This window comes from Onychostruthus taczanowskii, unplaced genomic scaffold (genome assembly GCF_017590055.1).
Source record: "Onychostruthus taczanowskii isolate IOZ18803 unplaced genomic scaffold, ASM1759005v1 scaffold10, whole genome shotgun sequence".
NCBI lineage: Eukaryota > Metazoa > Chordata > Aves > Passeriformes > Passeridae > Onychostruthus > Onychostruthus taczanowskii.
This window is the reverse complement of record NW_024496526.1, coordinates 6332454-6359405: the sequence shown is the minus strand read 5'-3', so window position 1 is coordinate 6359405 and position 26952 is coordinate 6332454. Positions and strand designations below refer to the sequence as shown.

General features: G+C 43.7%; 1 protein-coding gene across 1 annotated transcript in view; it reads right to left on the bottom strand.

Annotated features, from left to right (window-relative positions):
• The window catches only part of GLI2 (GLI family zinc finger 2), a 185443-nt gene that overhangs the window by 116697 nt on the left and 41794 nt on the right, over positions 1–26952 (bottom strand). The window contains exon 2 of the mRNA XM_041406384.1: positions 20276–20438. Coding sequence (XP_041262318.1) covers positions 20276–20408 — 133 coding nt within the window. The 5' untranslated portion in view covers positions 20409–20438. The remainder of the gene's footprint in view (positions 1–20275; positions 20439–26952) is intronic.

The window sequence follows — 26952 nt, the reverse complement described above, 5'->3', positions numbered from 1 at the left end:
ACACTCCCTTAATCAGTGTTGCAGGAACACAAAGACCTCCAAACTTTCTAAGATTCATTTTCAGGAGGCTTCTGCAAGGCCAGGATGTTCTTCCAGCATTCACCAGGTCTGAAATTTTATAGAAGCAAGTTCTGTGGAGGACATTTTCTTAACAACTGTGTCAGTAAATGGACTTGTGAGTCCTTGATTTTCTTCATGGATTTACCCAAATAAGCTTTAACAAAGAGCAGCTTTTCTGTTTCCCACTTCTATTTGCGTGCAGAACATGAATACTTTTCTACCTCAAAGGACTTGATTTTCTAAATCACTTTGAAATCCTCAAAAGCTGCTATAAAACCAGTTATCTTGACTGAGATCGGGACAGGAAAAAGGGCACAGAAGGATCCCCACTGGGTGAGTTTGACAGGACCATGTGTGGGACCTCTGCAACGCTGCACAGGATTTAGTGTATCAGGACATCACTCTCACAGAAGTCAGAGTGGCTGCCTGTCAGTAGCATTAAATTGTTTGCATTTGATTTTGTTAAAGTAAGAACAGAAAGTGGAAAATAATTAATTGCAGCAAATCAATCAGATTAAAAATAATTGTCAACAACAAAAGTAATATTTGAACAACTGGGGAATAACGGAAACCCACTTTGTAGCTTAACCATATCAGTTCCATCTGTTATTTTAAGGGGCGAAGGCTGAACTGAGAAATCTGTGTCACACAGAGGCCGGCAGGTTTGTGAACTCTATCGGGAGCTGCTTAACAGTTGGTCTTAATCGTTTTCCAAGGCACAAAGCCGAGATCAAGATGAATCTGTTTCCCACATTGTTTCCTCCCAACAGGGTTGGATTTCAGATTTGCCGGGATTAGAGTAAAGCCACCGGAATTCCCCACCTGGACATTAAGGTTGGAGGCCTTGATTTCAAAGACAAGTGGTATGCAGTAATTCCAACCTTGCCCCACGGGACTACAACTTTTCATTTCTAATCAGTGAACTGTCTTTGTGCAAAAAATTTCTTTAAGAGGAGAAGTGGAGGGGGGGGGGGAGAGATTTTATTACATCTTCCCCTTTACTTTATAATTTTCTTTCAGAGCCAACATATTTTTAGCCTAAATACTAATGAATTAAAAGCAGTATCATTAGTTCACCTTTTCCAGAGAAATTAATAACAGGGCTGAGATTTTTAAATCCCATACTGTTCTTCTGCCTCACCCTGAATTTGCTCATGTGTTACTTTTTCACATAATCGGCTTGGGCTCAGTGGCTGTGCCAAGCTGTGCTTTAGTCTCACAGCATGTTGTAACAGCAGTGACCAGGACTTGAACCATCTGCACCTTTATCCTACAAGTGCATTTACCCAAAGGAACAGTCCTACTTCAGCTCAAGAGCTGGAGAGGAAGAAGGTCGAAGCTTCTCAAAAGCCTTCTAGGCTAATGGGAAGAATGGCACCCCTTCTCTTGCAAAGCCACAAATATTGTGGCATGGTTAAATCTCTGCACAATGCCTCTTTGTGCTCTTCCCCTTGATATAATGGGTCCAGGCTGAACCAGCCACCCCACATCCAATCTGCAAGCACTGTGGATGTCTTCAGCTCCCCTGCAATGGGATGGGTCTTGGTACTTTTCCTGTATACCCTGCTCCACCATCTTCAAGTCCAGACAGATGCTTTGGCAAAAAAAAAAAAAAAAAAAAAAAAGACAAAAAGCTGTACCACCAAAAGGCTGCTTCTGCCACCACCCACACAGGCACCCATCAGGACACCCTGATATGAGTATGCCCCACTGGTCTGGAAAAGTCCAAGTGTTTGTCTTGGCAAACTCCAGCTCATCTCAATGTTTTATCCATTGAGTTTCCATTAGCTCCCCAAGAAGGTTTACCCTGACAAATATTTCCCTGTTCCAGGCAATGAGTAAAACTTAATTTAATAGACTTTAGAGGAAGAGCTTTGGTTTTTACCCCTACAAAGACCTACTTCTGCAAGAGAACCAGAAACAAAGGAAACAACAGCATTTGCATCACCCATGTGGATGGGTGGAGTTTTCAAACATTACTGACTTGAATCTGGAGGATGGAGATGGTTAGACCAGTCATCTCAGATGAGCCAGGATAAAATCTTTTCATTTTCTTCTGCTGAAGGCCAGGTGTCTCTGGCTCTCTGACAGGCAGAGGTGGCAGGACTTGGGATGGCTGATGGAGTTACCACTTCCACAGTTATCCGTTATCAATCCACTCCTGGGACTTGACAATTTACAACAGGCATTTAAGCAATCACCCAGTTCCATTTGCCTTAACCATCACTCAAGTGCAGCACTTGAGAATGCTGGTGACAGACAAGCCATGGTCCACTCATCAGCTGCCCCAAGCCACCCTAACTAAGCTTTCATTTTTCCTTAACCATTGTGAAGTACAGAGAGAGCAAAAGTGTAAAAATTTGGACAATTCCCCCACATCTTCTCTCTATTTGTGATATTTCAATGCAAGGCTGTGCTTTTGCAGGTCAAGAAGAAATTCCTGAAGTCATCATGAGAAAAGCATCTATTTCCCTCCTCTGGCTGTAATACAGCAATCCTGTTTCATTTCCATGGAGGCAACGAGACTTTAAACAACATGCAGGACTGGACAATGTTACATACCAGAGGAATACTGAAATTTGGACAAAATCTCACATTCACATGGAAAAGAAGAACCACATCTCTAGACTCAGAACAATAACCGGAAACGAAAGCCACCGACCACTCGTTCAAACACGTCTGGTTTTTGCCTCATTAGACTCAATCCTCTGTGCCACACAACAAAACAGCAAACCAAAGTGCTAAATATATGATCAAAAAATTTTTTAAAATCTTTACAGCCACCACATTATGATGTCGGTCGGTTTTGTCGGAACACATTTTCATCTGATAGCATGTGTTTTCAATACAGACATATTTGGGCCTGCATGTCGCTATTTTAGTGCTAACATTTACAAGCTTATTTGCTGAAGGCAATTTTTGAAGACATTTTGTCCGTGGCCAAGTCCAACTTCCATTGAAGTTTAGTGGAAGACTCCCATTGACCTCAATAGGAAACAGCTCAGACAGACAGGGCAGGATTCAGAGCTGCTGTAACTCACTGAAATGCCACAAGTTGAGAACAGATCTCTGAGAGCAAAATGGGTAAGCCCAGGAGGAAAACACCACCAAGAGAAGTAACAGGAGAATATCCATCAATAAGTACATTGAAACATGGTACCATGGAATTTCTTCCCTGGCTGTGCCAGTGTAACAGGTTTGCAGTCCATGTCACAGCTCACCACCAGCTGCTGCCAACGGGAACCTTTGTGGGGCTGTGCACTACTGCTTGTGCTCACTGAACCTGATTGGGGGAGGGCAACTAAAGCAAAAAACTGCACAAGGTAGGATGTTTTCAGCAGTTCAGAGTGATCTTGCTGAAATAACAAGATCAATTCAGACTGCTGAAGTCAGGCATAGACAAAAGCCCTGAAAGAATCCCACATTTACTGTCTTCTTTCAGATAATTATTTTCCTCTAGTTCATCACAACTAGGAAAACTTTGTTTAATAGCTTGTAATATTGCTATCATGACTGTAACTGTACTTCCTTCATTTGAGTGGAGAAAGAGCTTGAAAAAATTCCTTGCAGACAGCGGTTTTTTCCCCCACTTTTTCTTGTTATAAAATCTACACTTTCTGCAAGGGCACAAGGGATGGAAAAAGTATTTAATTAGTATTTCCAGAAATATCCTCGCCTAACCCATAATGAGGTCATGCCAGATCATAATCCTCCTCAAATACAAGAGACAAAGTGATTTCCTTTTCATACAACATCCTTTTTTGGGTGCAGCATCGACAGCTTTTCTGTGGTTTCAAAGGAAAAATAAAATTGAGACAGTCTGAGTGGGGGAAGTCCAGAAACATCTGATACATCTTCCTGTGAGATAAATTCAGCAGTGAAGACATGGGTGGGATCTAATACAACCAGGATAGAAGGAAAAAAACCCAGACCAAAACCACAGCTCCAATCACCAGGTGCCCAACTGAACTCCTTTGAACCGTCTGCTCAAATAATATTTCTCTGAAATCAGGGAGGGGTGTGTTTGGGCTACCTGTGTCTATTTGCTATTCCTCTCACTTGCCAGAACCAAACCTGAGTCTTGGGTGGACCCCTGAAAACATGGAGCCCTGTGGACACCACAGGGCCAGTGGCCCAGGGAGGGGCGACACTGGCACTGCTGCTGCCAGGGCTTGGCTTGCACCAAAGAGGTGCTGGCAGCAGGTGCCAGGACCAGCTGAGACCAACCTTCTCATTGCAAGTCATCCCTCCTCCCTCAGTGTTTCCAGGGACCAGAGCACTACTGTGTTGTCAAGACACCAAAACAAAAACCCATCCCTCAAGTGGCCCTTCCCGGACAGGGAAGCTCAGGATACTCTGATGTTAGCTTGTACATGGCAAAAATACTAACCAGGAGGAAAGTTAGTTCCAATCTCATCTTGATGAAGACATCAAGAGTTTGAAACCCCACTAGCTCCCTTAGTGGCTCATCCCAATAATTATTCAACTCCACTGTCACGTTCAGGCAGGGAGCAGAGCTCAGGTAGATGCCCAGGTTTAGCTTGCAGCTGGTGATGGCTCATCAGCTTTTCCCCACTGGAATAAGGGGCCAGAGAGCACAAAGAACTTTCTCTCCTTTAATATTCCATACTTAAATAAATCAGAAAAAGGACATTACCTGCTGTAGTTGCCCTCTTCTGCAAACACACCATGTGTTATTTCACTACAGAAATCACTGGACAAAGCTGATTTACTGGTCAGCCTCAGGAAGGCAGTGATTCTCCAGCTCTCTCTCCCATCCCCCAAAGTTTATTATTGAGTTCTTGGAACATCAAGTACAGAGTGTAAAATAATTTAATGGTGGGGGGGATTTTCATCCTCCTTCTCTATCCCAATATGACTAAATTTATTGATTTTGGATTGCTGTAAATTATAATGTAATTATCCTGCTGCACAAGCAGCTTCCCATTCCAGAAATTAAAAAGCAATTCAGGTAAATGATCTTTAGTTATCATGGTGCATCCCTGCAGAACTCATTAGGCTGGGGGATTAGATGGCACACCAAAACTCTTACAGGGCGGGTGACATTGAAAACTATCACGCCTGACAATACAGAACTTCCTTGGGAAGATAATGGGCAAAACTGCTGGTGTGGCACCTTTTTTTTCCCTTTCCTGACAAATTGGAGATGCTATCAACTTGTACTTCTCCCAGCATCTCTAACACTCACTTACTGACCCTTCTAAAAAATAAACACCCTTCCTTTGAGATGAGAATGTCATTAAGTGGAATTTAAGAAATGGACAACATCACAAGGCCATCTGTAGAACATTGTCATTTGATCCCACTGGATCTCAGGTGGAAAAGCAGCTCATGTGAGTCGGAGTCAGCAACTATACTTTTTGAGGTGGGAGACTGCCAACTGGCACAAAAGAGAGCTCACACCAGATTTCCAGACAGCTAAGGTGAATTTTCCAGCTTTCCTGAAAGAAAGCTCTATCTGATGGGATTGCTAAAAGATCTGATTGACTGTAGTCACATAAGATCTGTGCACTTTGCCAGCACAAGTGTTCTCAATCCCTTTGTCTTGCCCAAAGGTTATGTTTTGCCTCCCTAAATCTGCCTGCACTTCAGGTATTTTCCACTTGCTGTTCTACACTGTTGTGATGGCTAAGCAGCCATCATCAGGCTTCACACTGAAGGTGGCTGCAGTCCTTGGCAGATGAAAGGATACGTGTGCACATAGTTTGCACATCATTAAGTTCGCAAAACGCTTTGAGGATGAAATGTGCTACATAAATATAACAGGTTATTAAATTTCTTGGTGCCTGCAGTGGTCTTCGATGGATTGTGCCTAAACCTGCTACTGCTTTTAGCTTTTTAGCTTCCTGGCCTTTTTTTTTTTTGGGGGCTTTTTTTTTTTTTTTTTACCCCCATGCCCCAGAAAATTTTAAGTTTCTCCCTGGAGCCAAGGAGTCTTTCACACCTTTTGGTGGCCCATGGAGCTGCTGTGCAGACATGGGGAGTCATGCTGGCTTTCGGCTGCATGTGTGCAGTCTCTGCTCATTTCCTCTGAAAGTGGTGGCTGCCAGACTTGAAAGACCCCTCTTGCTCCCCCTGCTCTTCCCTAATACAGCCCTTAATTAATACTGACGGCTGCTACGACTTTTGAGTAGGACAGTGCAGATCCTTGGTATATTAGTCAAACACCACAGAGATTTATGAACTCATCAGCGTGACCAGGATATTCAGAAAAGAAGCAAAACCCTTCAATTTAAAATTCTCCTACACCATCAGAAATTTCAACTTCATCTACAAGTTCTTCGTACTGTGAAAGTTCACTAGTTCTGTTATTTCACTTCTAGTAAGGAACACATCCTAATATGGACATTTTTGCAGCATTCAGCTAAATTATGAAGATATATGAGGTACCCTGGTAGCCCTTTCTCCCATTAAAAACAACCTATTAACTCAGTCTCATGAAAGCCCAAGTCATATCTGGTCTCTGTTTCTAGCAGAGATGGTGCAGCAACCTCTTTCTCCCCATCTCAACAACACACAGTGCCACAGTTACACAAGGCATTGGGGCTCAAGCATGGGACATCAGTGAAAATCTCTGTTCTTTTTTGGGATGCATGCATACTTTTCAAATTTCCTAAAAGGAGAGGTTACTTGGTTTTGGCCAGGCATCTGAAACCACTCACAGGCCACACACAAGTTACCGAGTAAGCAGACGACATCCTTTTCTTAAACCCTTATGGACACAAACAGATTTTGAAAACATGTAGTTCAACCACCTCAGCAAATTGTTTCCCCAGTGTGTTGGTGTTGGGAGTCCAGTGCCTGCCCTTCCTCCCTCTCCTCACCCCCCCATTCACTGTTTACAGCAAGAAGGACATTAGTGCTGCACTGAACCTGCTCCAGTTCTTTTATATAGATTTAGACCACGTAATTTGATCATGACCACCGGCAGTTTTATTGCCCTGATTTATATGTGGTCTTGCAGGGGTTTGGAGCTTTTTTCCCTTTATTTGGTAAAAAAGTGAAACTCATACCAGTTCCTTCTCTGCTGCAGCCTGAGGACAAGCTGCGGGAGCTCCATAGAGCTGCCACCTTCCCTCTGCCCTTGCTGTGGTCTCAGAGGGGAATACACACACTGCAGGAGCTGGCTGAAGCTTCTCCAGCAGAAATTCTCCCTGTGGCCCTCACTGCCTCACAGCACTTGGCTTGTCCTGCCCAAGAGAATGGTCCAAGTGACATCCAGGGGAATCGATGTTGCCACTCCCCCTGTCCACGTGTGTGACACCCTGACAGAAACTCCAGTGTCATTCCCTCTCTTGCCTGCTAACCCTCCTCCCAGGGAAGTCAGTAAAAGGCTTCTTTGGCCAAGTTATCACTTTTACAATCCAAATAGCAGGGGATAAAAATCCAGGCAGCTCTGCCATGGAGCTAAGGGAGATGTGGCTGTTGGGCCAGGCACGTTGCTACCAACCATATGCATTCCCAGGGCACACTAAATCTGGGATCTCTATTAGTATTCTCCAGCAGGCATCTGGCAGATATTAAATACCAGGCTCCCTGGAGAACTTGTTACCTCCTCATGCTTGACTGGGTGAATATAACTGAGCACCGTGCTTGTATCTGTTACCTGAAGAGCCTAGATGAAGCATATCTGAAACATGCCAAGACTCCGTATCTGTCATTACCATACCAATTTCCTGAATGAAATCCTGCCTGTCCTTCATTTAATCTGTCTTCTCTCTCATTACGTGACCAGAACACGCTGCACTAATTACAAAGACAGGTCAGTATGTGACTCAAAACCTAATTTCTGTTACTCACCTAAAATGATTACTGCCTGGACGAGCATGATGTTTTGGAATAAGAATAACAAAGCCCACCAATCGTTCTGCCCTGTCACTAGCATGTGAAGAACTAATTTTGCACTGGCCCATGGGCTTAGAGAAAAGGTTCATCAGAAATCCAGTCATCTCGCCTTGGTAACTTCATCTTCACAACGTGTACTTTTTTCTAGCTTATCAACCTTTTGTCTTTTTCTGCACCCAGCCATTTTCCTCTTACACTTCTGCATGTGTAATATTTACTAACTTTTCCCTTTGCTACCAATTTCTCCTCCTGAGGATCCCACAAAATGGTGTCTTGTGGCTCAAACCCTGCTGTTACATTCTTGTTTCTCATATCACTGTACAGCAGCTGGTCAAAGGCCTTCAGATCCCTCTGCACAGCTTAGCCCTCCTCCCACACAACTTGTCCAGGCTACTTCTGCTGCTTTGTATATCATTTTATCTGAGTAAAGCCTTTTGACTTTAGTCCACCATGATTTCCATAAAGGACTCTCAGCTTCTCTCTACTACTCTGAGGTCACTGGCACCTTGTGTCCTACCCATCAAGTAATAATTTTGCAGAAGTTTGAAGCAGAAATCAAACCCTTCCCTAGTTATGGGGTTCACACTGATCAAATATTCCTGGCCTTTTCTTTTGCCTCACTCAACATAACAACTGCCCAGAAAAAGAATTTCAAAACTACCTGCAGAACTGTTACCAGAAAACTCCCAGGTGACATGAGCCACCATCCACTTCATGTGCACCCAGAGGCAGACTGGGAATGCTGGGCACAGCTGCACCCTTTTTAAGCGTATAGAGAGACATCAACCCTTATTTGTGCTATCCATAACCATGGCTTTCAAGGGCCAATTCCTTCTTCTCTTCTGGTGCCTTATTCAGCTGGCATTGCCTTCAAATCCCCACTGGTTTGGCCCATCAGCCCTGTGTCATACAAACCACAAGGTTAAGTGAAGCAAATTCAGGAAGACATTTCTATTCTGCCCTCATGACTTAAGTGTGGGAAGGTTTTGAGGCTGGAAAAGAATATTTTTTTCATTATGGTCACAGAAAGGAAGAATAAACTAAAACCACTGCAGATACAGTCACTGAGGAAAGGCCCTTTGGGCTGATACTTAGAGAAGCTCATTTCTATCCGCACTCAAGTGCTACAGAGGTTAAAGACGTGCTACAACCTGCCATAAAAGGCAAACCCCACATTAATAGGAAATGTGTTCCCCTCCCCCATTCCAAATGTATTTTTTATGAGTAAACATTTCTGTATTAAGACTTACTGTCTTCAAAGATCCCTTTTATGTCCCAAAGGTAACCATTTAAGTGTTCTTATAACAGCCGTTACTTATCTTTACAATGGGCAATGCATGTGAACTCAGTGTCTGAAACTTTAATTTTGCTATATATTTTTTAGTAACTACATATAAATCCAGCCTGTTTCAGGTGTCAGTGACTCTATGTGACCAAAAGATAGCCTTGGATCTTATTTCACCTGCAAAGACATTGTTCTGAGTGGAATTAAAAGCAGCAAAAAATTTTGCAAAACTCTCAACCCTTTTAACTTGCTTGCATAAGTGATGCAGAATGCACACAGCTCACAATATGAGATGCAAATGTTTTTCACACATTCAGTCATCTCATATCTATTTTAAGTCACTGCTCCAGCAGTTGAAACACAGGACCCTGCAGTAAAGATGTTTTAAGAATGTCTTTTTAACAGCACAGCAAAGTTCCTCTGGAGTTTTCAAGGGGAAAAAAAATTGCACCGAACAAGAATACTGCCAGCTCCTCTGCAGCTGATTACAGTATCAGACTGTGCATGTGCACAGCAGACTAATGGGAAGGTAAGCTGAAACTAAGTTTCTCTCCAAATCATTATCCCATGACAATGATTTTATCCTTCCATCACCTAGCATCCGAGAGTCTAATTACAAAGGACTTTGCTACGACCACTGTCTGTTGCTAGACTGGGTGAATATACATGTCTGTTGAGTGTCTGTTGCTTGGGTTAGGGTAAACCTTGAAGCTCTCCATGGTTTCTGTAAATACAACCAGGTGTATCCAAAACCCCACCCAGGCACTTGGAGCTTACACACAGACTACATATGTAGGAAACTGTTTTGAACTAAAAAAAATAATTTTCTCTTGTTTTGATACAGAGTATTTACATTTACAAGTTGTTATTAACAACTTGATGTTCTCCTGCTGAATTCCAGGTAAGATCACCTGAAAAACTTTCTCAATTCAGAGCAAGCATGGCCCTTTGGAATACACTCAATCTCTATACCCCCAAATGGTCTCTCCACTGCAGATATTAAAAACACCTTCACTGTAAGTACTTAAACTTATCTTCCCAAACTATGAAAAACTGTTTTACGTTTCTCTTTGGACAAGATATGTGACACCTAAGACATACGAACAAGGTCACCCTTGTAAGGCAGCACCCAGGGGCAGCAGCACCCTCTTGCAGGTGGTGGGGAGTGGGAAATGGCAACAACCCCACAGTCTGACCCACTAAGTGTTTCCTTGTGACTGAAGCCATAAACATGCTAACCAGATGCTGATGGATGGGCCTGGAGGCCCAAAGAACAACTCGAGTTCATTATATAAATGAGGGAGCAAAGGGAAGTCAAGCAGCTTTCCCAAAATCATGGAGGAAGTTTGGGACTTCATCAGGAACTGAAACTAATTTTCTCCAGGCTCAGTTCTGTGCCCTCACTGTGGGGAGCCACCAAAAAATTGGGTATCTTCACACAAGCAGCCTCTGGGAGTCGGATCAGCTTCCCACAACACATAATAATTCCTCTCGTTAAAACGGGACGTGCAAACCAATGCCTAAAGTCCTCACCTTTGTGTTTCTCTGGTTTTACTTTATAGTGTGGCTGTAAATGCCTCTGAAAGAACATCATCAGCTGTACCTGCAAACCGACACAAACAGATTGGGCTTAACCTCAAGCCTCACCTGCAAGAAGGCACTTGCACACATTAACACAGGACAGGGATATTCACTCCAGCCAGGATGGAGGAAATTCCCTCCCAATCACTGCAGGTCCATCCCACAAAGAGTAGCCATAAACCAGGGTAAGTCTCAGGTAGAAAAACTGAGCAAGAAAGGTAATTTCATCACCTCACAAACAGAAAAATTTCATTTCAGAAAAATCTAAATATTAACCAACATCCCGGTTCCAGGGTCAGCAGTGCTGACCTCCCATCACTCTCTCTCGGCTCAGAGCATCTCGACAGGGGCATAAAACCTCTGCTTTCTTTAAAAGATTAAACTGTTGTTGAAGCAGCACACACAGGGCCAGGAGCTTAGAGGAAGATACCTCCTCTACTGGATAGTTTTCAGGAATGTCAGACACTGATCTTTTATATCAATACAACTGAAGCCATCAAAACATCAACTTTAACTGTTTACTTAAGGATGCATCTGTTGCCAGCTGTGATTTTTTCTGAAAATCTGTCAGTCAGGGGCTGATCACTGTAAGAAAAGAGAACAGAATAGAACAGGTTTCTGGCTAAAATGGTACCATTCAATCCCTGCAAATGTCACTGAATTTTAAAAATCAGATACTGGTGGCAGTAAATATAAATATTTTGCTTAAAATCCTCCTGTTCTTACTTATGATTTACTTATAATTGGAAGCATTTTCAATGGGATAATCTTAAAAAGATCTGGGATTCCAGGAGAAGGAAAGAGGTATTAAAAAAAAAAAAAAAAAAGAGGAGAGAAACCCCCACTGAGCTCTCTAACTAACTACAGAAAAGGCAGAATTTATTTCAGTCAAGTTTGTGATCATGTGGGATCACATTCAATTTTTTAAATTTTCATTTTGGACTCAGCCTATGTGCCCAAAGTTTTGCTCAGTTCTTTCCAGCAAAGTTTGCCTGATTTCAACCCAACACCACCATGGGAGTCACAGAACACCCAGCACAGGTCATTTTCAACACATATAAAGTCACGAGTTTAACATAATTCTGAAGAAGTTTGCATGAAAATACTATATCCCCTTCATTCCTTCATGAGCTAAATTTACAATCTTGGCTGAGGTTTTATTCTCTGTCATTACCATTAAGATCAGAGAACTCATCCTGTCAAGCATAGTCCCCACACAGAATTCATGGGATATCAATTTATTTCAGAACTTAAGGTTTCTGCAATTTTTGTCTCACTTGGTTCTGGAAAAAACTGTAGTCTCTAATTATGAGCCCACTGTGCTAGGTACTGAACAAAGGCACTGCTGGGTTAGTTTAAATTCAGTGATAACCTATTTGTGCTACTGAGCATTTTCATAGCCTTATGCAACCAAGAGGAATGAAGCTGACTGCTGCAGCGTGATGTTCTCAGAGGCTCTGGATGATGCATAGACAACTTGTGCTCATCTCTCCTGAAGGGAAAGAAACAACGCCTCCGTTTGGCAGATGGGCATGAGGATTTGAGTCATCTGACCATGATTACATGGCATATCATTGAGAGAGGAAGGGCTTGCTAGAAGATATGGTGAACCAAGGAACCTGGGCTACGACCTCTGTACTATTATCCATGTCCCATGTATACCACGTAACTTCTCAAGTCCCAGAGATAATCCCTTCTTGACATTCCCCTGAAACAGCTCAACCAATTTCAGCCACTTTAGCCCTGGAAAAAATCCCCTGTGCTCCCTGTCTGCAGAACGGGAGCAATGACATCTCCCTGTCTTGCCAGGATGTTCATATGCAGACAGATGCTGAAGTGCTGAGGCTGTGTGGGGGCTGCACAAAGCAAGAAATCCCCCCACAAGCCCTGGGCTCCCCAGAAGCCACCAGACAGCACAATTCATCTTCTCTAATTATAAAAAATAATACAAATAGCACAGTGGAACTGGCTGTGTCCTCTCAGGCCTCTGCACCTCACTCATCACCACACGAAACCATGAAAACAGATAACCTGATTTCATGGGGGGCAGTTTAACAAGGTGAGGAACAATGCCAAGTCTCCTTTTCACTGCAAGGTCTATGGATGCCTTCTCAAGGCCACTTCTTTGGGGGTACTGGGAATACAAGCCCTGTTTCTTGGTGCTGGTATTGGAAGCACAGCATTTCTAGGAACATTTTTCTTTGCCACTTGTTTGACCTCAGGAGCAGTCCCACTGCTCTGTGCAGGCAGCCATGGAATGCTCTGCCAAACCCTATCAATTATTTAGCATCCAAAGGTAGACCTAATCTGTGTGATAAAAGGATGGATTTTATCTAAGGTTTGTTCCCTTTAAAGTGATTTACACAACTGGCCTCTCTAGTTGCTTCCCTTAACATAATTATTTACTTTTGCATTAATAGCCTTCCTCCATTTAGGTTATTTTTAGGAGCTTTTTGTAGCCCTGAGAATTTACTATGGTTTTTCCCCTTGTAGTTTTAGTGTGGATTTTAAATTTCCCATCTCTCTGAATGGGCTGTTAAAACACTAGTTTTGCCAATGCTGGTGTGAAGCAGGAGCAGCTCTGGGAAGCAGCCCCCTGGCCGTGTTGACATCTGGGTGCTGAGTTTGCCTCTAACTTGAGAAGCCATGGGTGAGATTTCAGCTCAGAGCTGGCAGTCAGGACTCCCAGACCACTCATCAGGCTATGGACTGATGAACATGAATGAAAGGCTTTAAAGTATTAATCCAGTCCCACCTTGGTTTCTCGCTTTAACCCCACTCCACAATTTTGGCAAAGTTGGGAAGACTGGGATTTTTCCACCTAACATTAAATCAGGCACGAAGCCCTCAAGGGAATAAAGCAGGCACAACGTGTTTCACTCCACCCTAATGCAAAAGCATCCCAAACTAGATACCTAAGACTTGGGCAGCCAACTTTAGACAAAATAACTCCCATCCTTTGTCCTCCCATGATTACGGCAGGCTCAAATGCCTTGGCTAATGGGTGGTGTTGGGAGAATTTATTTATAAAACCTGCACAAATTCACCGATATTCAGGCAAAAAGCTGCCAGAGATAAAAATTCAAGCTATGGGGACATGCTGGCAGAAGTGACAATCCAGGAGATAATCCATTATCACCACTGGATTTTCTTACTTGACTACAACTGACCAATCCACAATAGGTAAGTTTAGCATCAGTTAGAAAGGTTATATTTAGGTACCCTCTGAGGGCACTTAAATGAAGTCTAAACTGGGCCCCAGAAAAGAAGACTTACCAGTATTTGCCAGAATAAACTTATGCAGCTTATAGAGGACTAATAGAAATGTGGAAGTTATTATTATTACAATTATTATTAATGATAATATAATACACTGACAAAATACAAAGGTCTTCCAAGTGGTGCTTAATGGTTGGGATCACCAATGCCAGAACCAGCCTGTGAAGAATAACTTTTTCTATTTTAAAGTCATAAAAGCTTTTCAACTTGGTGTGCAAACCTGCAGCGTTGTTAGGGATGAGATAAAATTACTCCGTCTTCAAAAGTACCTCTGCATCTCTAACGACCTGAAATTATAGGAACTTTTGCTATAACATTGTGGAGGAGCTGTATACAATAAGGAATGCTAGCTGATGCCATGAATTATAGAATTGTTTAGGTTGGAAGAGCTTTAAGATCATCAAATCCAACCATAAAGCTGTTGTATCATCTAAGGGCTACACATTTTGAATCAAAAAGTCTGTAAACATTAATGGTTATCCACTCTGAGTCACACCTTTGCCCACAGGGCTGGCTACCACACAAAGTCAGTAAAGAAGCCTGGGCAAGGAGTTTTCCCCACGAGGAAAAAAAGAAAACAAACCAAGAAGTCAGACTCCAATCACACATTTAAGCAAAGCAAAGGATTACCTGGGCTGACTCTTTTGAAAAATAAACTAGGGAGACAGCATTGCAAGCTGTGGATAAAAGAGAAAGGGCAGGCAGAAGACAAGATGTGCTTTTGTAGCACAGTTTGTGGAAATCTCAATTATCAAAATTCTGCCACAGTAACTGAAGAACTAAACCTGCTGCCCCCAGAGTGCTCTCTGCCAGGCCCACACCCCAGATACTGCTCATGAAACACAAAAATGGTGGAGCATGGCTTTGACTTCATCTTTCTCTACACAAATCCTTCTAAACTATCCCAAAGTGCAGGTGTCAGATGACCAGCAGGAGACAAAGATGGCAAGCTTGTCACTGTCCTTGATATGCTGTGATTGAGGAACAGTCTCAGTACTGCACAGTCTGAGCATCCGAGACATCCAGCTGCCCAAAGGGACGTGACTGGGTACACAAGAGTCTGCAGGCAAGCTGCCCGCTCAGAAGGGCTACAGTAGCAAAGAAATACACTTTAGGACCCAACAGAATCAGTTTCCTGAAAGGCTGACAGAAACAGTCAGAGAAGAAATACAGCTCTTGATTGCTGCTGCTCTTGTGGCAGCACTGCGCTGAAGCCTTACCCAAGGTGGGGGCCACTGAAGTCTATGCAGTAGATGCACGGAAATAGACAGTGGCTGTCAGGAGAATTTCTCAGTCTGAATTACAGGATTTTCCCATCATTCTGTTTTAACCACTTGCCCCCTTTCGCCCTGAAGCCAATCCCAGCTTTTCTGTTGAATGCATCTCTCAGCATTTTAAACTGTACACGGCAAAGCAGTGCAGGGCAGGGAAATTAAGAATGTGCTTGTACTGGTTATGTTCCCTTTCCTGGAAAATGTGAACTGAATGAAAAACACTCTTCAAGAAGATCCCTGCCTCTCCAGGGTGGACATAGGAGATGACTTCATTGGGGCTGTTCTCATTCTAATTTGTCTGAGTCTTGGGCCACACAAACTATATATTTTTTCAGTCGCTGAGGTGTGCTGGGATGCTGGCATTTCCTCCTCCTCATTTACATGGTCTTCCCATAATCCAGCACTAAGACAAGCTGAACTGCATAAGGACTCCCTGCCAATGCCACTTGGGGCTTGCTTATGGAAGACCTCTGGAGAGCGATGGGAGGTGCTCCCTGCCCTTCTCCTCTGCCTGTGAAAGGGCTGAGTGTGCTACTTCTGCAGAACTAAGCATTCCTGCCAGCCCATAAATCAAGTGAGCAAACTCCATCCCAATCTCTGATCTGCTGCAGAAAAGCCCCATACTCTGCCTTTACAGCACACACAGGGCAAAGAGCTGTATTTCATCAACTGAAGCCTTAATATCAGAGGAGAGTCGTTACCTCCTGGAAAAAAAAAAAAAAAAAAGCACAGCCAGAGTCTTACTAGTCCTGCAGCTTGGCTTCCCCATGTTTACACCAAATGACTTGTTGAACTTCATTATATACAAAGTATTTCCATAGATCAGAGGCAGGGAGACCTGTGCAGCTAACATAAAATAAATTACCACCCTGTGATAAATGGTTCTATTAGCAATCCAGATTGTTAAACTCAGATACAACAGGATGAAGGGAGCACTGCCCCATTCATTCTCCCTGCGGCAGATACTGAGTTGTAAATAGGTTATTTTGTGTGTAAATAACACATTAAAACTCAGCATTAGCCGTGTCTTTTGATAGAGAGGAAATTGTTCCAAATAAATAATTTCGGACAGGAATGTAAAATAAGCCAGATTTAATAGTGCATGCCTGCTGTAGCTGTGTTAAACATGACTAAAATGATAAACCCCAGAATATACTAATAGTAAACTATGCTCTGACATCAAAGTAATGAGGCTGTATTTTTACCCAGCTTTAGAAATGCTAAAATTAGTCTTGACAGAGCCAGACATCAGAAAAATGTTTCAAACATAAACACCATCAATTTGGGAACTTGGAGTTTGTGTCATGCAGAGGGTGGGGAGGCGAGGGAAAGGTGCATTCTGGACCTTGTTAAAGTTGGGCAGTTAGCATTTAGGAGAATTTGTATTTAATTTTTATTACGAGATGAACGACCTATCTTCCTAAATATCTCTGCCTTTGAGAGAGTGGCTCATTTAAATTTCCCCTACAGTCATGTGCCTGGGCTTCCTCATGCCTGTAGGTACAGAGGATGTGTCAGTGCCAGCCTGAAGGACACAACCCAGCCTCACTTGTGGTGCTCTGCACCACCCTCCTACCCTACACAGCAATATGGAATTTGGCATTCAACGAAAGGGTTTTTTGAACTTTAATTGTTTTAAGTTGCCCTTCCAGAAGTAGGGACAATAAAACCAAGAGCCTCTTCTTTAGATCTAACTTGTCTATAGCTCCTACATACTGTCAATATAAACACTTTCCATCTCAGTCACACATACACATGTGCCCCTACTGCAAGTGAAAAGAAGAGCTTTGACTCCTTGGCGAATATGATTTATGGAAAACCAGAAAATTAGGATAGACTTTCCTGATGTCATATCTGTGAGGCCAATTTCTGAACATCTGATCAATGAGTTACTATAAAAAAACTGTCGCAGATGATGTTTAAAATGGCAGCTTCAGAAGACTAAAAATATGGGATGCAAATTTTTAGTACAAAAGGACTCTTCTCTACTGCCACCATCAACAATATTGATCTCTTTTCCTACAGCTATAACTTAATTTGTTAGAGGCTGGAAACATTTGGGACAAATACCCCAAGCAAAGGAACTAGAAATGCAGACTGAACATATTATCTTATAAAAATACAGACTAAATAGTAATATAATCAAATAGTTATTCTTCAATTATTTAACTAATATTCAGTTTATTTCTTCAATTAATTAGAAATAAATCCTTATGAATATATTAATTCCTACAAGTGAAAAAGAAAACCTTATGATCTGAGAAACATACAGAACATGCTATGATGGCACTCCTTCAGTGTGACTCAGTAGAATAAAGAAACGTATTGCAAATTACATTTGCTTGGCTCTGGAGAGCAGCTTGGTGATTTGCAGCACTGGCTGAGCCTCACTGCCACTTTCTCACATGCTAGTACAAAGAGTCAAACCTCTGCAATAAATGAAACCAAGAGTTTGTCTTGGATGAGAATAAAGACTTGCTCGTATGGCCCCAAAGCATGGTGGGGAGCTGAGAGGGCCCCCCTTTAAAGCTGATGCCTTCCTCAAGCTGAACTTCCTAATTAATCTCCATGTCTCGTTTGCTTTCTTCTGTAAAAATATGAGCATAAATACTTGTAGTTCTGGTCTGTTGTGAGTAATTACTTCAGTTTAGGGAATCAAACATGTTGCATTAGCATGAATACCATGTAAGTAGAATCTCATCTCTAGCCAGCCTTTTTGCCATCACCTGCTACATCACACCTTGCAGTTAACTCATGTTAGAAGACAACTCTGTATCAATTTTTCTACTTTCAAGCACACGCACAAGCATGCTGCTGGCTTTCAGGAGCCTGTATTATGTCTAGCCAGAGTTCAAAGGAAAGCACGTGGAACCACAGGAGCACGTGCATCACCTGCAGCGTCCCGGGCCAGCGTCCGGCCACACACTGCTCGCCCGCTGCCCATTTTGGGTCATTTATGAGCACTTTTCTTCACAGCATGACATAGATTTCACTCTTTACATCTCATTACACAACACTTTTATCACAATTCCCCTGACATCTTCAAACAATCCTCAACTTACTTCTCCACTTCCTCCTACTAAAAGGAGAAATATTGAGGCCATAAATCACTTTTTCCAAAGGTGAGAGCACACTGCTAACAGAACATATTATGCTGGACGCTTAAAAACCAATTAGGTCTCCAGGGATGCCAAACGGGCTGATGGACACTCCACCTCGGGGCATCCTCATTTGGATCTCTGGAAAGGTTGTGACTGCTTCCTCAGTGGAGGTACTCCCAAGGCAAGTGCCAAGTGGGGAGAAGGTGTTTATTCATAACAGCACATCTATGGGTTGTAATTTTAGAATATGTTTGGACTATGTTGGGGCCAATCAACCCTTCAGTCTGCCACCACTGAGATGATATCTCAAGTGGGCTGCCTCAGAAGTTCCTACAGCCTTTGCTTCTTCAGGGATTTGCTGGGGGATGCCAAGCTTCTGCACGTTGCTGTCCCCCCTATTTCAGCCTCCTGCAAGCCTTCCTTTCTGCCACTTTGTGCAGTGCTCATAAGGAAAGTGGCTCAGACACATCCAGGACCACAAAACTGCATTTCCCTCCAAGCAATTTTGTAAAAGACTTTCTGGTTGCTTGTTAAAAAAAAGTTTATCAAACACATGAACTAATCTGATAGATTATTAGCCACTCCTACTTTATTCTGTTCATCTGAATCTTCACAGGTCAATTGGAAAAAGAAACCTGAGTAGCAAAGTTTACAAAAAAGGAGAGATAAAGCAGATTTAAACCTTTTTGGTCGGAAACTATCTTCAAAACTCAGGCAACCAAAAACTCAAACTCTCCAGCCAATCTAGGTAAGAAAGAGAAGAGCTCACAGAAGAGTCGTTCTGTTCTCCTGGGGTGATGAAATACCACCCCACAGTGAAGGAAAGGGAGGGGACAGGTTCATTTTGAGGTAGACTCTGACTAGCAATAACGTGCATTTCAAAAAAGAAAAAAAAGCTGTCTGCAAAATTTACACAGCCGGGGTGTCTCTTGTAACATCCAAACTGCTGCAGCCTCGCCTAAATTTGTCTCTTATACCCTGCCCAGAGATGACAACCAGTCCCCAGCGAGGGCAGCTGTGGTGGCTCCCCAGTGGGCAGGCACAGCCTTGCCCACAGCTGTGCCACCATGATGGGCCCTGGCACTACTCTGGAGATCCACCAGCACACGTGTACCAGAGATTTTTGTGTTTTGCCTGCCACAGCAAGCAGGAAGAGGCAGGAGCAACATCCCTGCATGTTTACCTGCACACCACAGTTACATCCACCAGTAATGTGGCTTCCACAAGAGCTTCCCCGCTGACTTCAACAACAGCAAGACCAAAATCTTGCTTAACACACTGATTTGAACAGGAACAGCACAAGTGGAGGGGTTTCTTTATGAACATTCTTCCAGTGGGTCTGGACATTCCCAATTCCTCTCTAACCATGAAATCCCAGCAGCAATGACTGAAGACTGTGCACTCTGTTTAGCTCATTAGCAGGATCACAGCTGGCACATGATACCCCTTTCTGACCAGGATAATGAGGTGCTCCCCATCTCCAGCCAGCCCCACCAGGCACTCTTAACTCCACCATGAACGAGTGGAGGGCACAGCGCTGCCAACACTGTGCAGCACCAGTCAGCTTGTGCAAGTATTGATGGGATGCCCCAACTCCCCCACAGCCACCTCTCACCACCCATCCCCTGTCTCATCCCAGCCCAGTTCTCCATCACACTACATTGATGCTTAGATGCCACACAGTGACACAGCTTCCAGTTCCTCTGACAGCCAAGAACCCCAATAAACTCAGCGTGTTCACAGGAAGACAGATACCGCCATACTTATTAAATTCTTACAGTCTAATGAAAAACACCCCTGCTGCTTTCAAATTGTGGAAAACAAAGTACCTCCTTGTGCCACTGCTGCTCCTGTTGCTGCTAAAGGAGGGGGTTTCTTCCCCGTCTCTGTAAAGCCATTCCCCTCCAGAACAGCACCTTTCCCTTCTTTTTTCCCAGCAGCTGTTGAAGCAGAAGTTTCCATCTTAGACGGGCATCTTCCAGCTCAGGAACCCTACAGGATATAAAACAAAACCAGATTCTGGTCACCACTCACAAAACAGGCAAAATCAGCTCCATGAAGCGGAAGATGGTTGGCAGAGTTCAAAAGCAAATGGCAAGCAGCAAAGAATTCCTGGGTTCCTAACTCCAGCAGTCACAGGCACAAAGGCCACAACCATGTAAAGGACTGGGTGTTCCCAAAGATCTACAAAGATCAGGACTAAAAAACAATCCCCAGCTAAACCTGGACTACACAGTAAAGTTTACAGGTCCAAAGGACTTTCCAGGATTACAGGATAGGTGAGATACAAATATTTAGCACACATAAAACGGATTTACCCATTGTATGCATGACCTAGACCATCCTAAGAAAAAACTCAGCTAAAAATTTCCAATAAAACACAGATAAACATATATTTAAAGTGTTTTGTTTTTTGTTTGTTTTTTTTTTCTATCCCACAGTGGATGCTTATGCTGTGGGCTGGCTTGGAACCAGCATCATGATCAGAACTTTTCAGCAATGCTTACAGATAAACCACAGCAGGTCTGCCACATCCCATCAAGTTCTCACTGGTGAAATCTAATAATGCTGATTGCTGTCTCTGCCAAAAAAGTTATATCCTGAGCAACTGCATCTGAAAATCAGCTACAGTTTTAATCCATTACAAATGGTGAATTAAATGCCATGAAATATCCACAAAACAAGAAGATACCAAAGTACAAATAACCTAGGTTTTTAAACTTAGGTTGATAAAACATAGCAGCTCCTGAACTTTTTGCCAGCTTGACCATTTTTTTCTGCATGACTCAGACTTAAATGGTCTCCCAAAAGCAAACATATTGGTATCCCAAACTTATTGTAAAAACGGAGTTTCTTTTAAATGAAGAGGCATACTTTGTTTCTGAATGCAAACACTTTGTTCCTCTCATTTTACCTTGTTTGATTTCACATGTCTCCACCTGACTCCTGCTTGCACACAACCAGACAGTTACCTGGCACTACCAGCCCCAGGCTGGTCTTGGGAAAACCCACTGCTAATTCCGCTTTCCTTTCTAATTTTAATGCAGATCTGCGATTTTTCACATGCAAATTTTCAAATGCAAATTTTTCACCTCCTGAAATACTCTGGAGCACACTGGCTGTTTACCTTACTTACTGGAATTAATGGGATCAGGGGAATATCTGGGAAACCAGAACATTTTTTTGTGTGTGTGCGGGTAGTTTTATCGCCATTGTGTCAATTCAAAACTTCCCTCCCTTTGCTCTGGAGGACTGACTGACTCCTGAACATATTGAACTAAAAGGTAAACTCTCCTAAAAACTTTAAAGCACAAAGATTTCAGGAATCCACACCCTGAGAGGGACCTGGTGCCCACCACACAGCCGTGTGCTGCAGCCCGAGAGCTCAGCCCAGGAGCCTTCAGGCGTGGCTTGCATTAACGGGACAACGAAGTGATGGATCTGTGGTCACAGTCTGCAGCTGTAAACTGCAGAGCTCGCATTGGAAATGACAGGACCCACAATTACAGGCTTTACTGATGACACAAGACTCCACTGAATACCGAGGTGGCCCCTCAAGGTCCTGCCCCGGCATGTGCTGGGCTTGATGGCAAGCATGGGATGGGTTCCTGGGGGCCAGGACTTTACAGTGGTTTAATCCAGGAATCAGGTTGGGTTACAGGCCACGTATGAAATAAATACACCCAAACTGCAGGAGTATTTGACCTAGGTCTGACAGCCTGGGCTTCTGTTCGTTAAGCAAATAAACTTCAGAGGCTCTATTACTAACCCCCCACCTGTTTCTTCTTAGTCCCTCCTTTCAAGGCTTTGCACTTTTGTTTGAAACCAGACGCTGGCCCTCACACCCCAACCCCCTTCTCTGGATACCCTGACCCTGGGGGCAGCCCCGGGGCTGAGGGAGCATCCTCGGGCACTGCAAAGCTCAGCAGTCAGCGAGGGGAAGGAAGGAACTGGTAACAGGACTTGTTCTGTGAAACATGCAGATTAGAGCCATGGTTTTTTCCCAGAGATGCCTGAAGCAAAATCTCTACATCCCTGCCACAGACACCTCAGTAAGGACCCAGTTTTTCAGATGTGTCATTTATCCAACTGGAATGTGACAGGAGATCATGCCTGTATTTGCAAATCTGGTCTTTGCAGCTGTAATGCTCTCTTTTCAGATGAATTATGAATTTAAAACAATACTCAAGTGTTTGCAATAAGTGGTTGTATTAAACAGGTAAATCCTCAAATACCAGATTAGAAAAAAAATAAATAATGCAACTACTCTAATCTCACAGGATTTAGGGTAGTAAGTCTATAATTATTTTTGCTTCGTAAAGGTGCCTGGGGCAGAGCAGGCTGGCTATGAGGTTCTGAGCTTTTCCCCAAGTCAGCAGCAACTAAAAGTCATTTTCCTTTCACAGCATCCCACAGCCAGAGCTGATCATCTCAGCCCAGGAAGACACAAGCATCCTTCCTGCCAGATCCTGCTCTGCCCAGCACCTCTGCCCACAGACCAGGACAGAGACCAGTGAGCAAAGGAGCACCAGCACTGATTTCATATCCCACCTTCTGAGGTTTCACAGACACTGGCCAAGAGCTGGTGACCAGCAGTCATCCCAGTGGTGCAAGGTGTGACCAGGACACAGCGCTGGAACTCTGGAGATTTAGGTCCCCATCATGGACCTGCTACAGACGCCTCAGTGTCCCTGGGCAAAAAGCTTAACTTTTCTCTTGCAACCAGTTTCCACAGCCATAAAATAGGAAATAGTACTTTGCCCTATTTGCAAAGTGCTTTGAGATCCTTTGAGGCACAAGGCTATGGAAGTGTTTTTATTACCAGTATAAGAAGATATATTGGTGGAGGCAGTCAATCCACACTATCCAGGAGCACAACATTCATTTTTTAAGCAATGCATACTTTGCTTTCTGTTCGATGCTAAACTTTTTCTGCTGCTCTGTGCCACACAGAATTTATAAATTCAATGACAGATTAATCTTAGCAGTGAGCCATTTGGCATGAAAAAGGGTTTCACAGGGAGCCTGCTTTTTCCTGTAAAGAGCATGCATTTAGGAGTGACTATACAGAGAAAGACCCTATGCACTTATTCAAGCACAACTCTCTGCCCTCCGTCATTACTCAGAATTAGAAAACCAGAATGGATTACTCAGATTTTTCCTAAGGTTTGTAGCTTTCTCTGCAGGAGGAGGGCTGGGTAATTGATTTTGACACTAATACCAGCACTATTCATATGCCCTGTAATGTAATTCTGCAGTGACACTAAAAAGGCAGCCATCTGAGATCTGAACAAGGAAAGTGCTATATGATTTGCCCTAGACAACCCTAGCTATTTTAACAGCTGTGTTGTATATTAAAAGGGAGAAATCCCAACAGAATTAAAAACAACAAAGTCACATTTGCCTTTGAGGGAAAACAAGAAGCCGTAAACTTTCCTAATAAAACAATCCCTCCTGCCAAGTGCTTGAGGAATGGTCTAAAGTGCTGTCCGAAAATGCCTGTCTCGATTGGAGGGCATCAGCCTGAGCAGGACTGCTGGCAAACTCAGGAATGAACAGACAGTCATCAGCCATACCCTCTGCACACCCTTTTTTTTTTTTCAAAAAGGCAATTATTTCCTTCTTCAGGATTGTTCTTTCATCAGGAAACCCCCTTCTCCTCCCCTAGACAGGGCAGAAAACATATTTTTTTTCCTTCTCTGTGAAAAATGAATGACCAATTTTGCCAACTTCTGCTCAAAGATTAAGTAGCATCATGGGAGTGATCCTCTCTGGCAGAGGGCAGGCACTCCCCAGTGACACTGTGACTCAGATCCAATCCTGAGTGCCACCCTCAAGCCTGGTAGCCCCATGGAAGGGGCAGAAAGGGATTTCCAAAGCATGCTTCCAGAAGCCATCTCACTTTTTGGGAATATTTTGGGCTTTCTCAGAGCAGTGTGTATTCTCTCTTCATTCTGAGTTCATCCCCACCTGATCTCCCGATGCACAGCCCTAGCAGAGCCAGTGAGGTGGCGTCACCTCCAGGGGACACGCTGGAGGTGTGCTGGCTGCTGACACCAGTGCAGCACCACAGCCACTATCCATCACCACTGCTGTTGGCTCCAGGCAGGACTGATGGGAGCTGGGATAACCAAGGGCAGCCTTTGCACAGCTCTCACCCAGTTTGTGCTCAGGCACCCACAAGGAGACAGTCAATTCTGCCACATCAGCCCTATGCAGACACGATCCCAGGTCTAAGAGCTTTTCCTGGCATGCTGCTTTAGTTAAGATAAACAAGGACATACTCCTGCCATCTCTTCTTTTGCAGTGGACTGTGTCATACAGCTCAAGCCTTCTGAATACATGATCTACTCATGAAATTCAGTGTGAGCCAACTGCTCTGAACATTGGCTTAATACAGTGGCTGCTGTGATCCTTTTGAGTCTCCCAGGGTTTGAGCCAAATTATGTTCTCAATTACACGGAAGTAGCAGCAGTTAACCCGGTGAAGTCACAGGCTCTGTACCACAGCAAAACTTAACCCCTTTATTTTCTTTTATATCAGCAAATGCTTCAAATTACTGAAGAAAGTTTTTTCTGTCTAAATGCCACTAGTAAATCTTGGGACTATCCAAACAGGCTGTCTGCTGCTGAAGGACCTACAACTGTTTACAGAATATCAATCTCAGGTAAAAGCAGCATAAATATTAATTCAGAACTAATCACTTTTGAGGTCCTCCTGACAAAAGGTTTCCCATCTTGACATTTCTTGGGAATGGTTTGCTTGGGCCAATCCTACAGGGTTGATTACACATGAAAATTAGAGCTGTACATTGTGGCAGCAGCTCTCTGTCTGGGGGTCGCTCCTGCTCCTTCCCCTCAAAAAACCTTCTGTGGTGGGTCCCTACCAGCTTCTGGGATGAAAGGAAGCAGAGACAAACCCATGCTGGCAGAAGTAGGGCTAGAAGGGCACAGAGCTGCTCAGGGGTTATTCTACTTTTCTACCCCCTGCCCTGACTCCTGCTCAGAGAAGAGTAGTACCAGGCTGCCGAAGGGAGGGAGGGAGGAGGGAGCTGTGCTAGCAGCCAACAGGATAGGAAGACACACAAGTTCTGCCTCCCTACTCCCAAAGGTAAGGCTAAAATTGCTGAGAAATCTGAGAAAGCTTCACGAAACAGGTCCAGCCCATGGCAAAAGTTGTATCACTCAAAAAATGAAAAGAGTAAAAAAGAAAAGGGGGGGGGGGGAGAAGAGACAAAAAATACCCCCAGTAGAGTTGGCAAAACTGCAATAGTTATACAGGTTCTGGAATGTACAAAGGCTGAAATCAGAGACTTAGCATCTCTTTTGAACTTCAAAAACAACAAGTCTCTTCAAATCACTCAGTTAATTGGCTTTAAATTAGAGTTCTAAGTTTAATGAACAAATCCTTCGCGTACGGCATGAAACGGATACACTTCTAGATTAACTTCCTGATCAACACCATCTGCCATTTCCATATGGCAACAGCAAACCAAAAGCACGAGGAGAAGCAGCTCTGCAATACCATGAGGGGTCAAAGTGCACCCAGAACTGACTGGGGCTTGCTAGTGTCTCTCTGTACTGTACTAGCATCACCTCCAGCCAGCTCCACAAGTCCTGGGATATTTCAGGCACAACTTTGTCCAGGAAGGCAAAGAAAGAAAAAATGCAGGGTAGGAAGGAGGCATGAGAGAAGGAGGGATGTTTGCAAGGATGACTGGATGGATGTGGAAAGAGCAGCAAGTTCCTGAAGATGGACAAGGGCCTGGAAAACAAGAAATAAGGGGAAGGGGGATAACCTTACTGAAGAGTATGAGTGAATGAAGCACAGACAATGGCAAGTCCTGTGGAAACAGAGAAGCATGGAAAAGAAGAAGCAAGACTATAGGCAGACCTGGTTCCCCAAGAGATGGAGATACATGCACTGCTGGGGCAGGGGAAAGCGTAACATAACATCTCTCATGGCTGGGACAGAACAGGGAAGCAGGGGCACAGAGGTAAGAGAGACACAGGGAATAAAAGTGACATGCAAGGGTCTCTGGTAGAAGAAATATGCCCTGCAAACAGCTTCAAAGAATGTGGCCTTCCAGCCTGCTCCATCACTCTTTGTACATGGAGTACCTAAGACTTTGTGTCTAGGCACAAAAAGAATTTACTGCTTCAGGTGGTCCCAGCCATGTGAAAGGAAACCATCTCAAAAAGAGCCACAAGTGCTGTCCCCCCTGCTTACACTGACACTGACCACAGCAGCTTTCCACTTGCATCAAACAAGGACAGTGGAGTTAGTGGTGGCACTCAGAAATTATCACCATATGGACTGTCTGTAAATATTCAGCTACCTGCTGAAGAACCAGCCTTCAGCAGCCCCTGGGAGACCTTCCAGCAGGAGCCAGTCACTGATGGGGCCCTGGGCAGCAAGGCTGCAATGCCAGTATCCACAGAGGGGCAGCCAGCCCTTGGGCCCCCTGGTCCTGGGCAGGGTTGACAGAGGTAACATAGCACTTGTG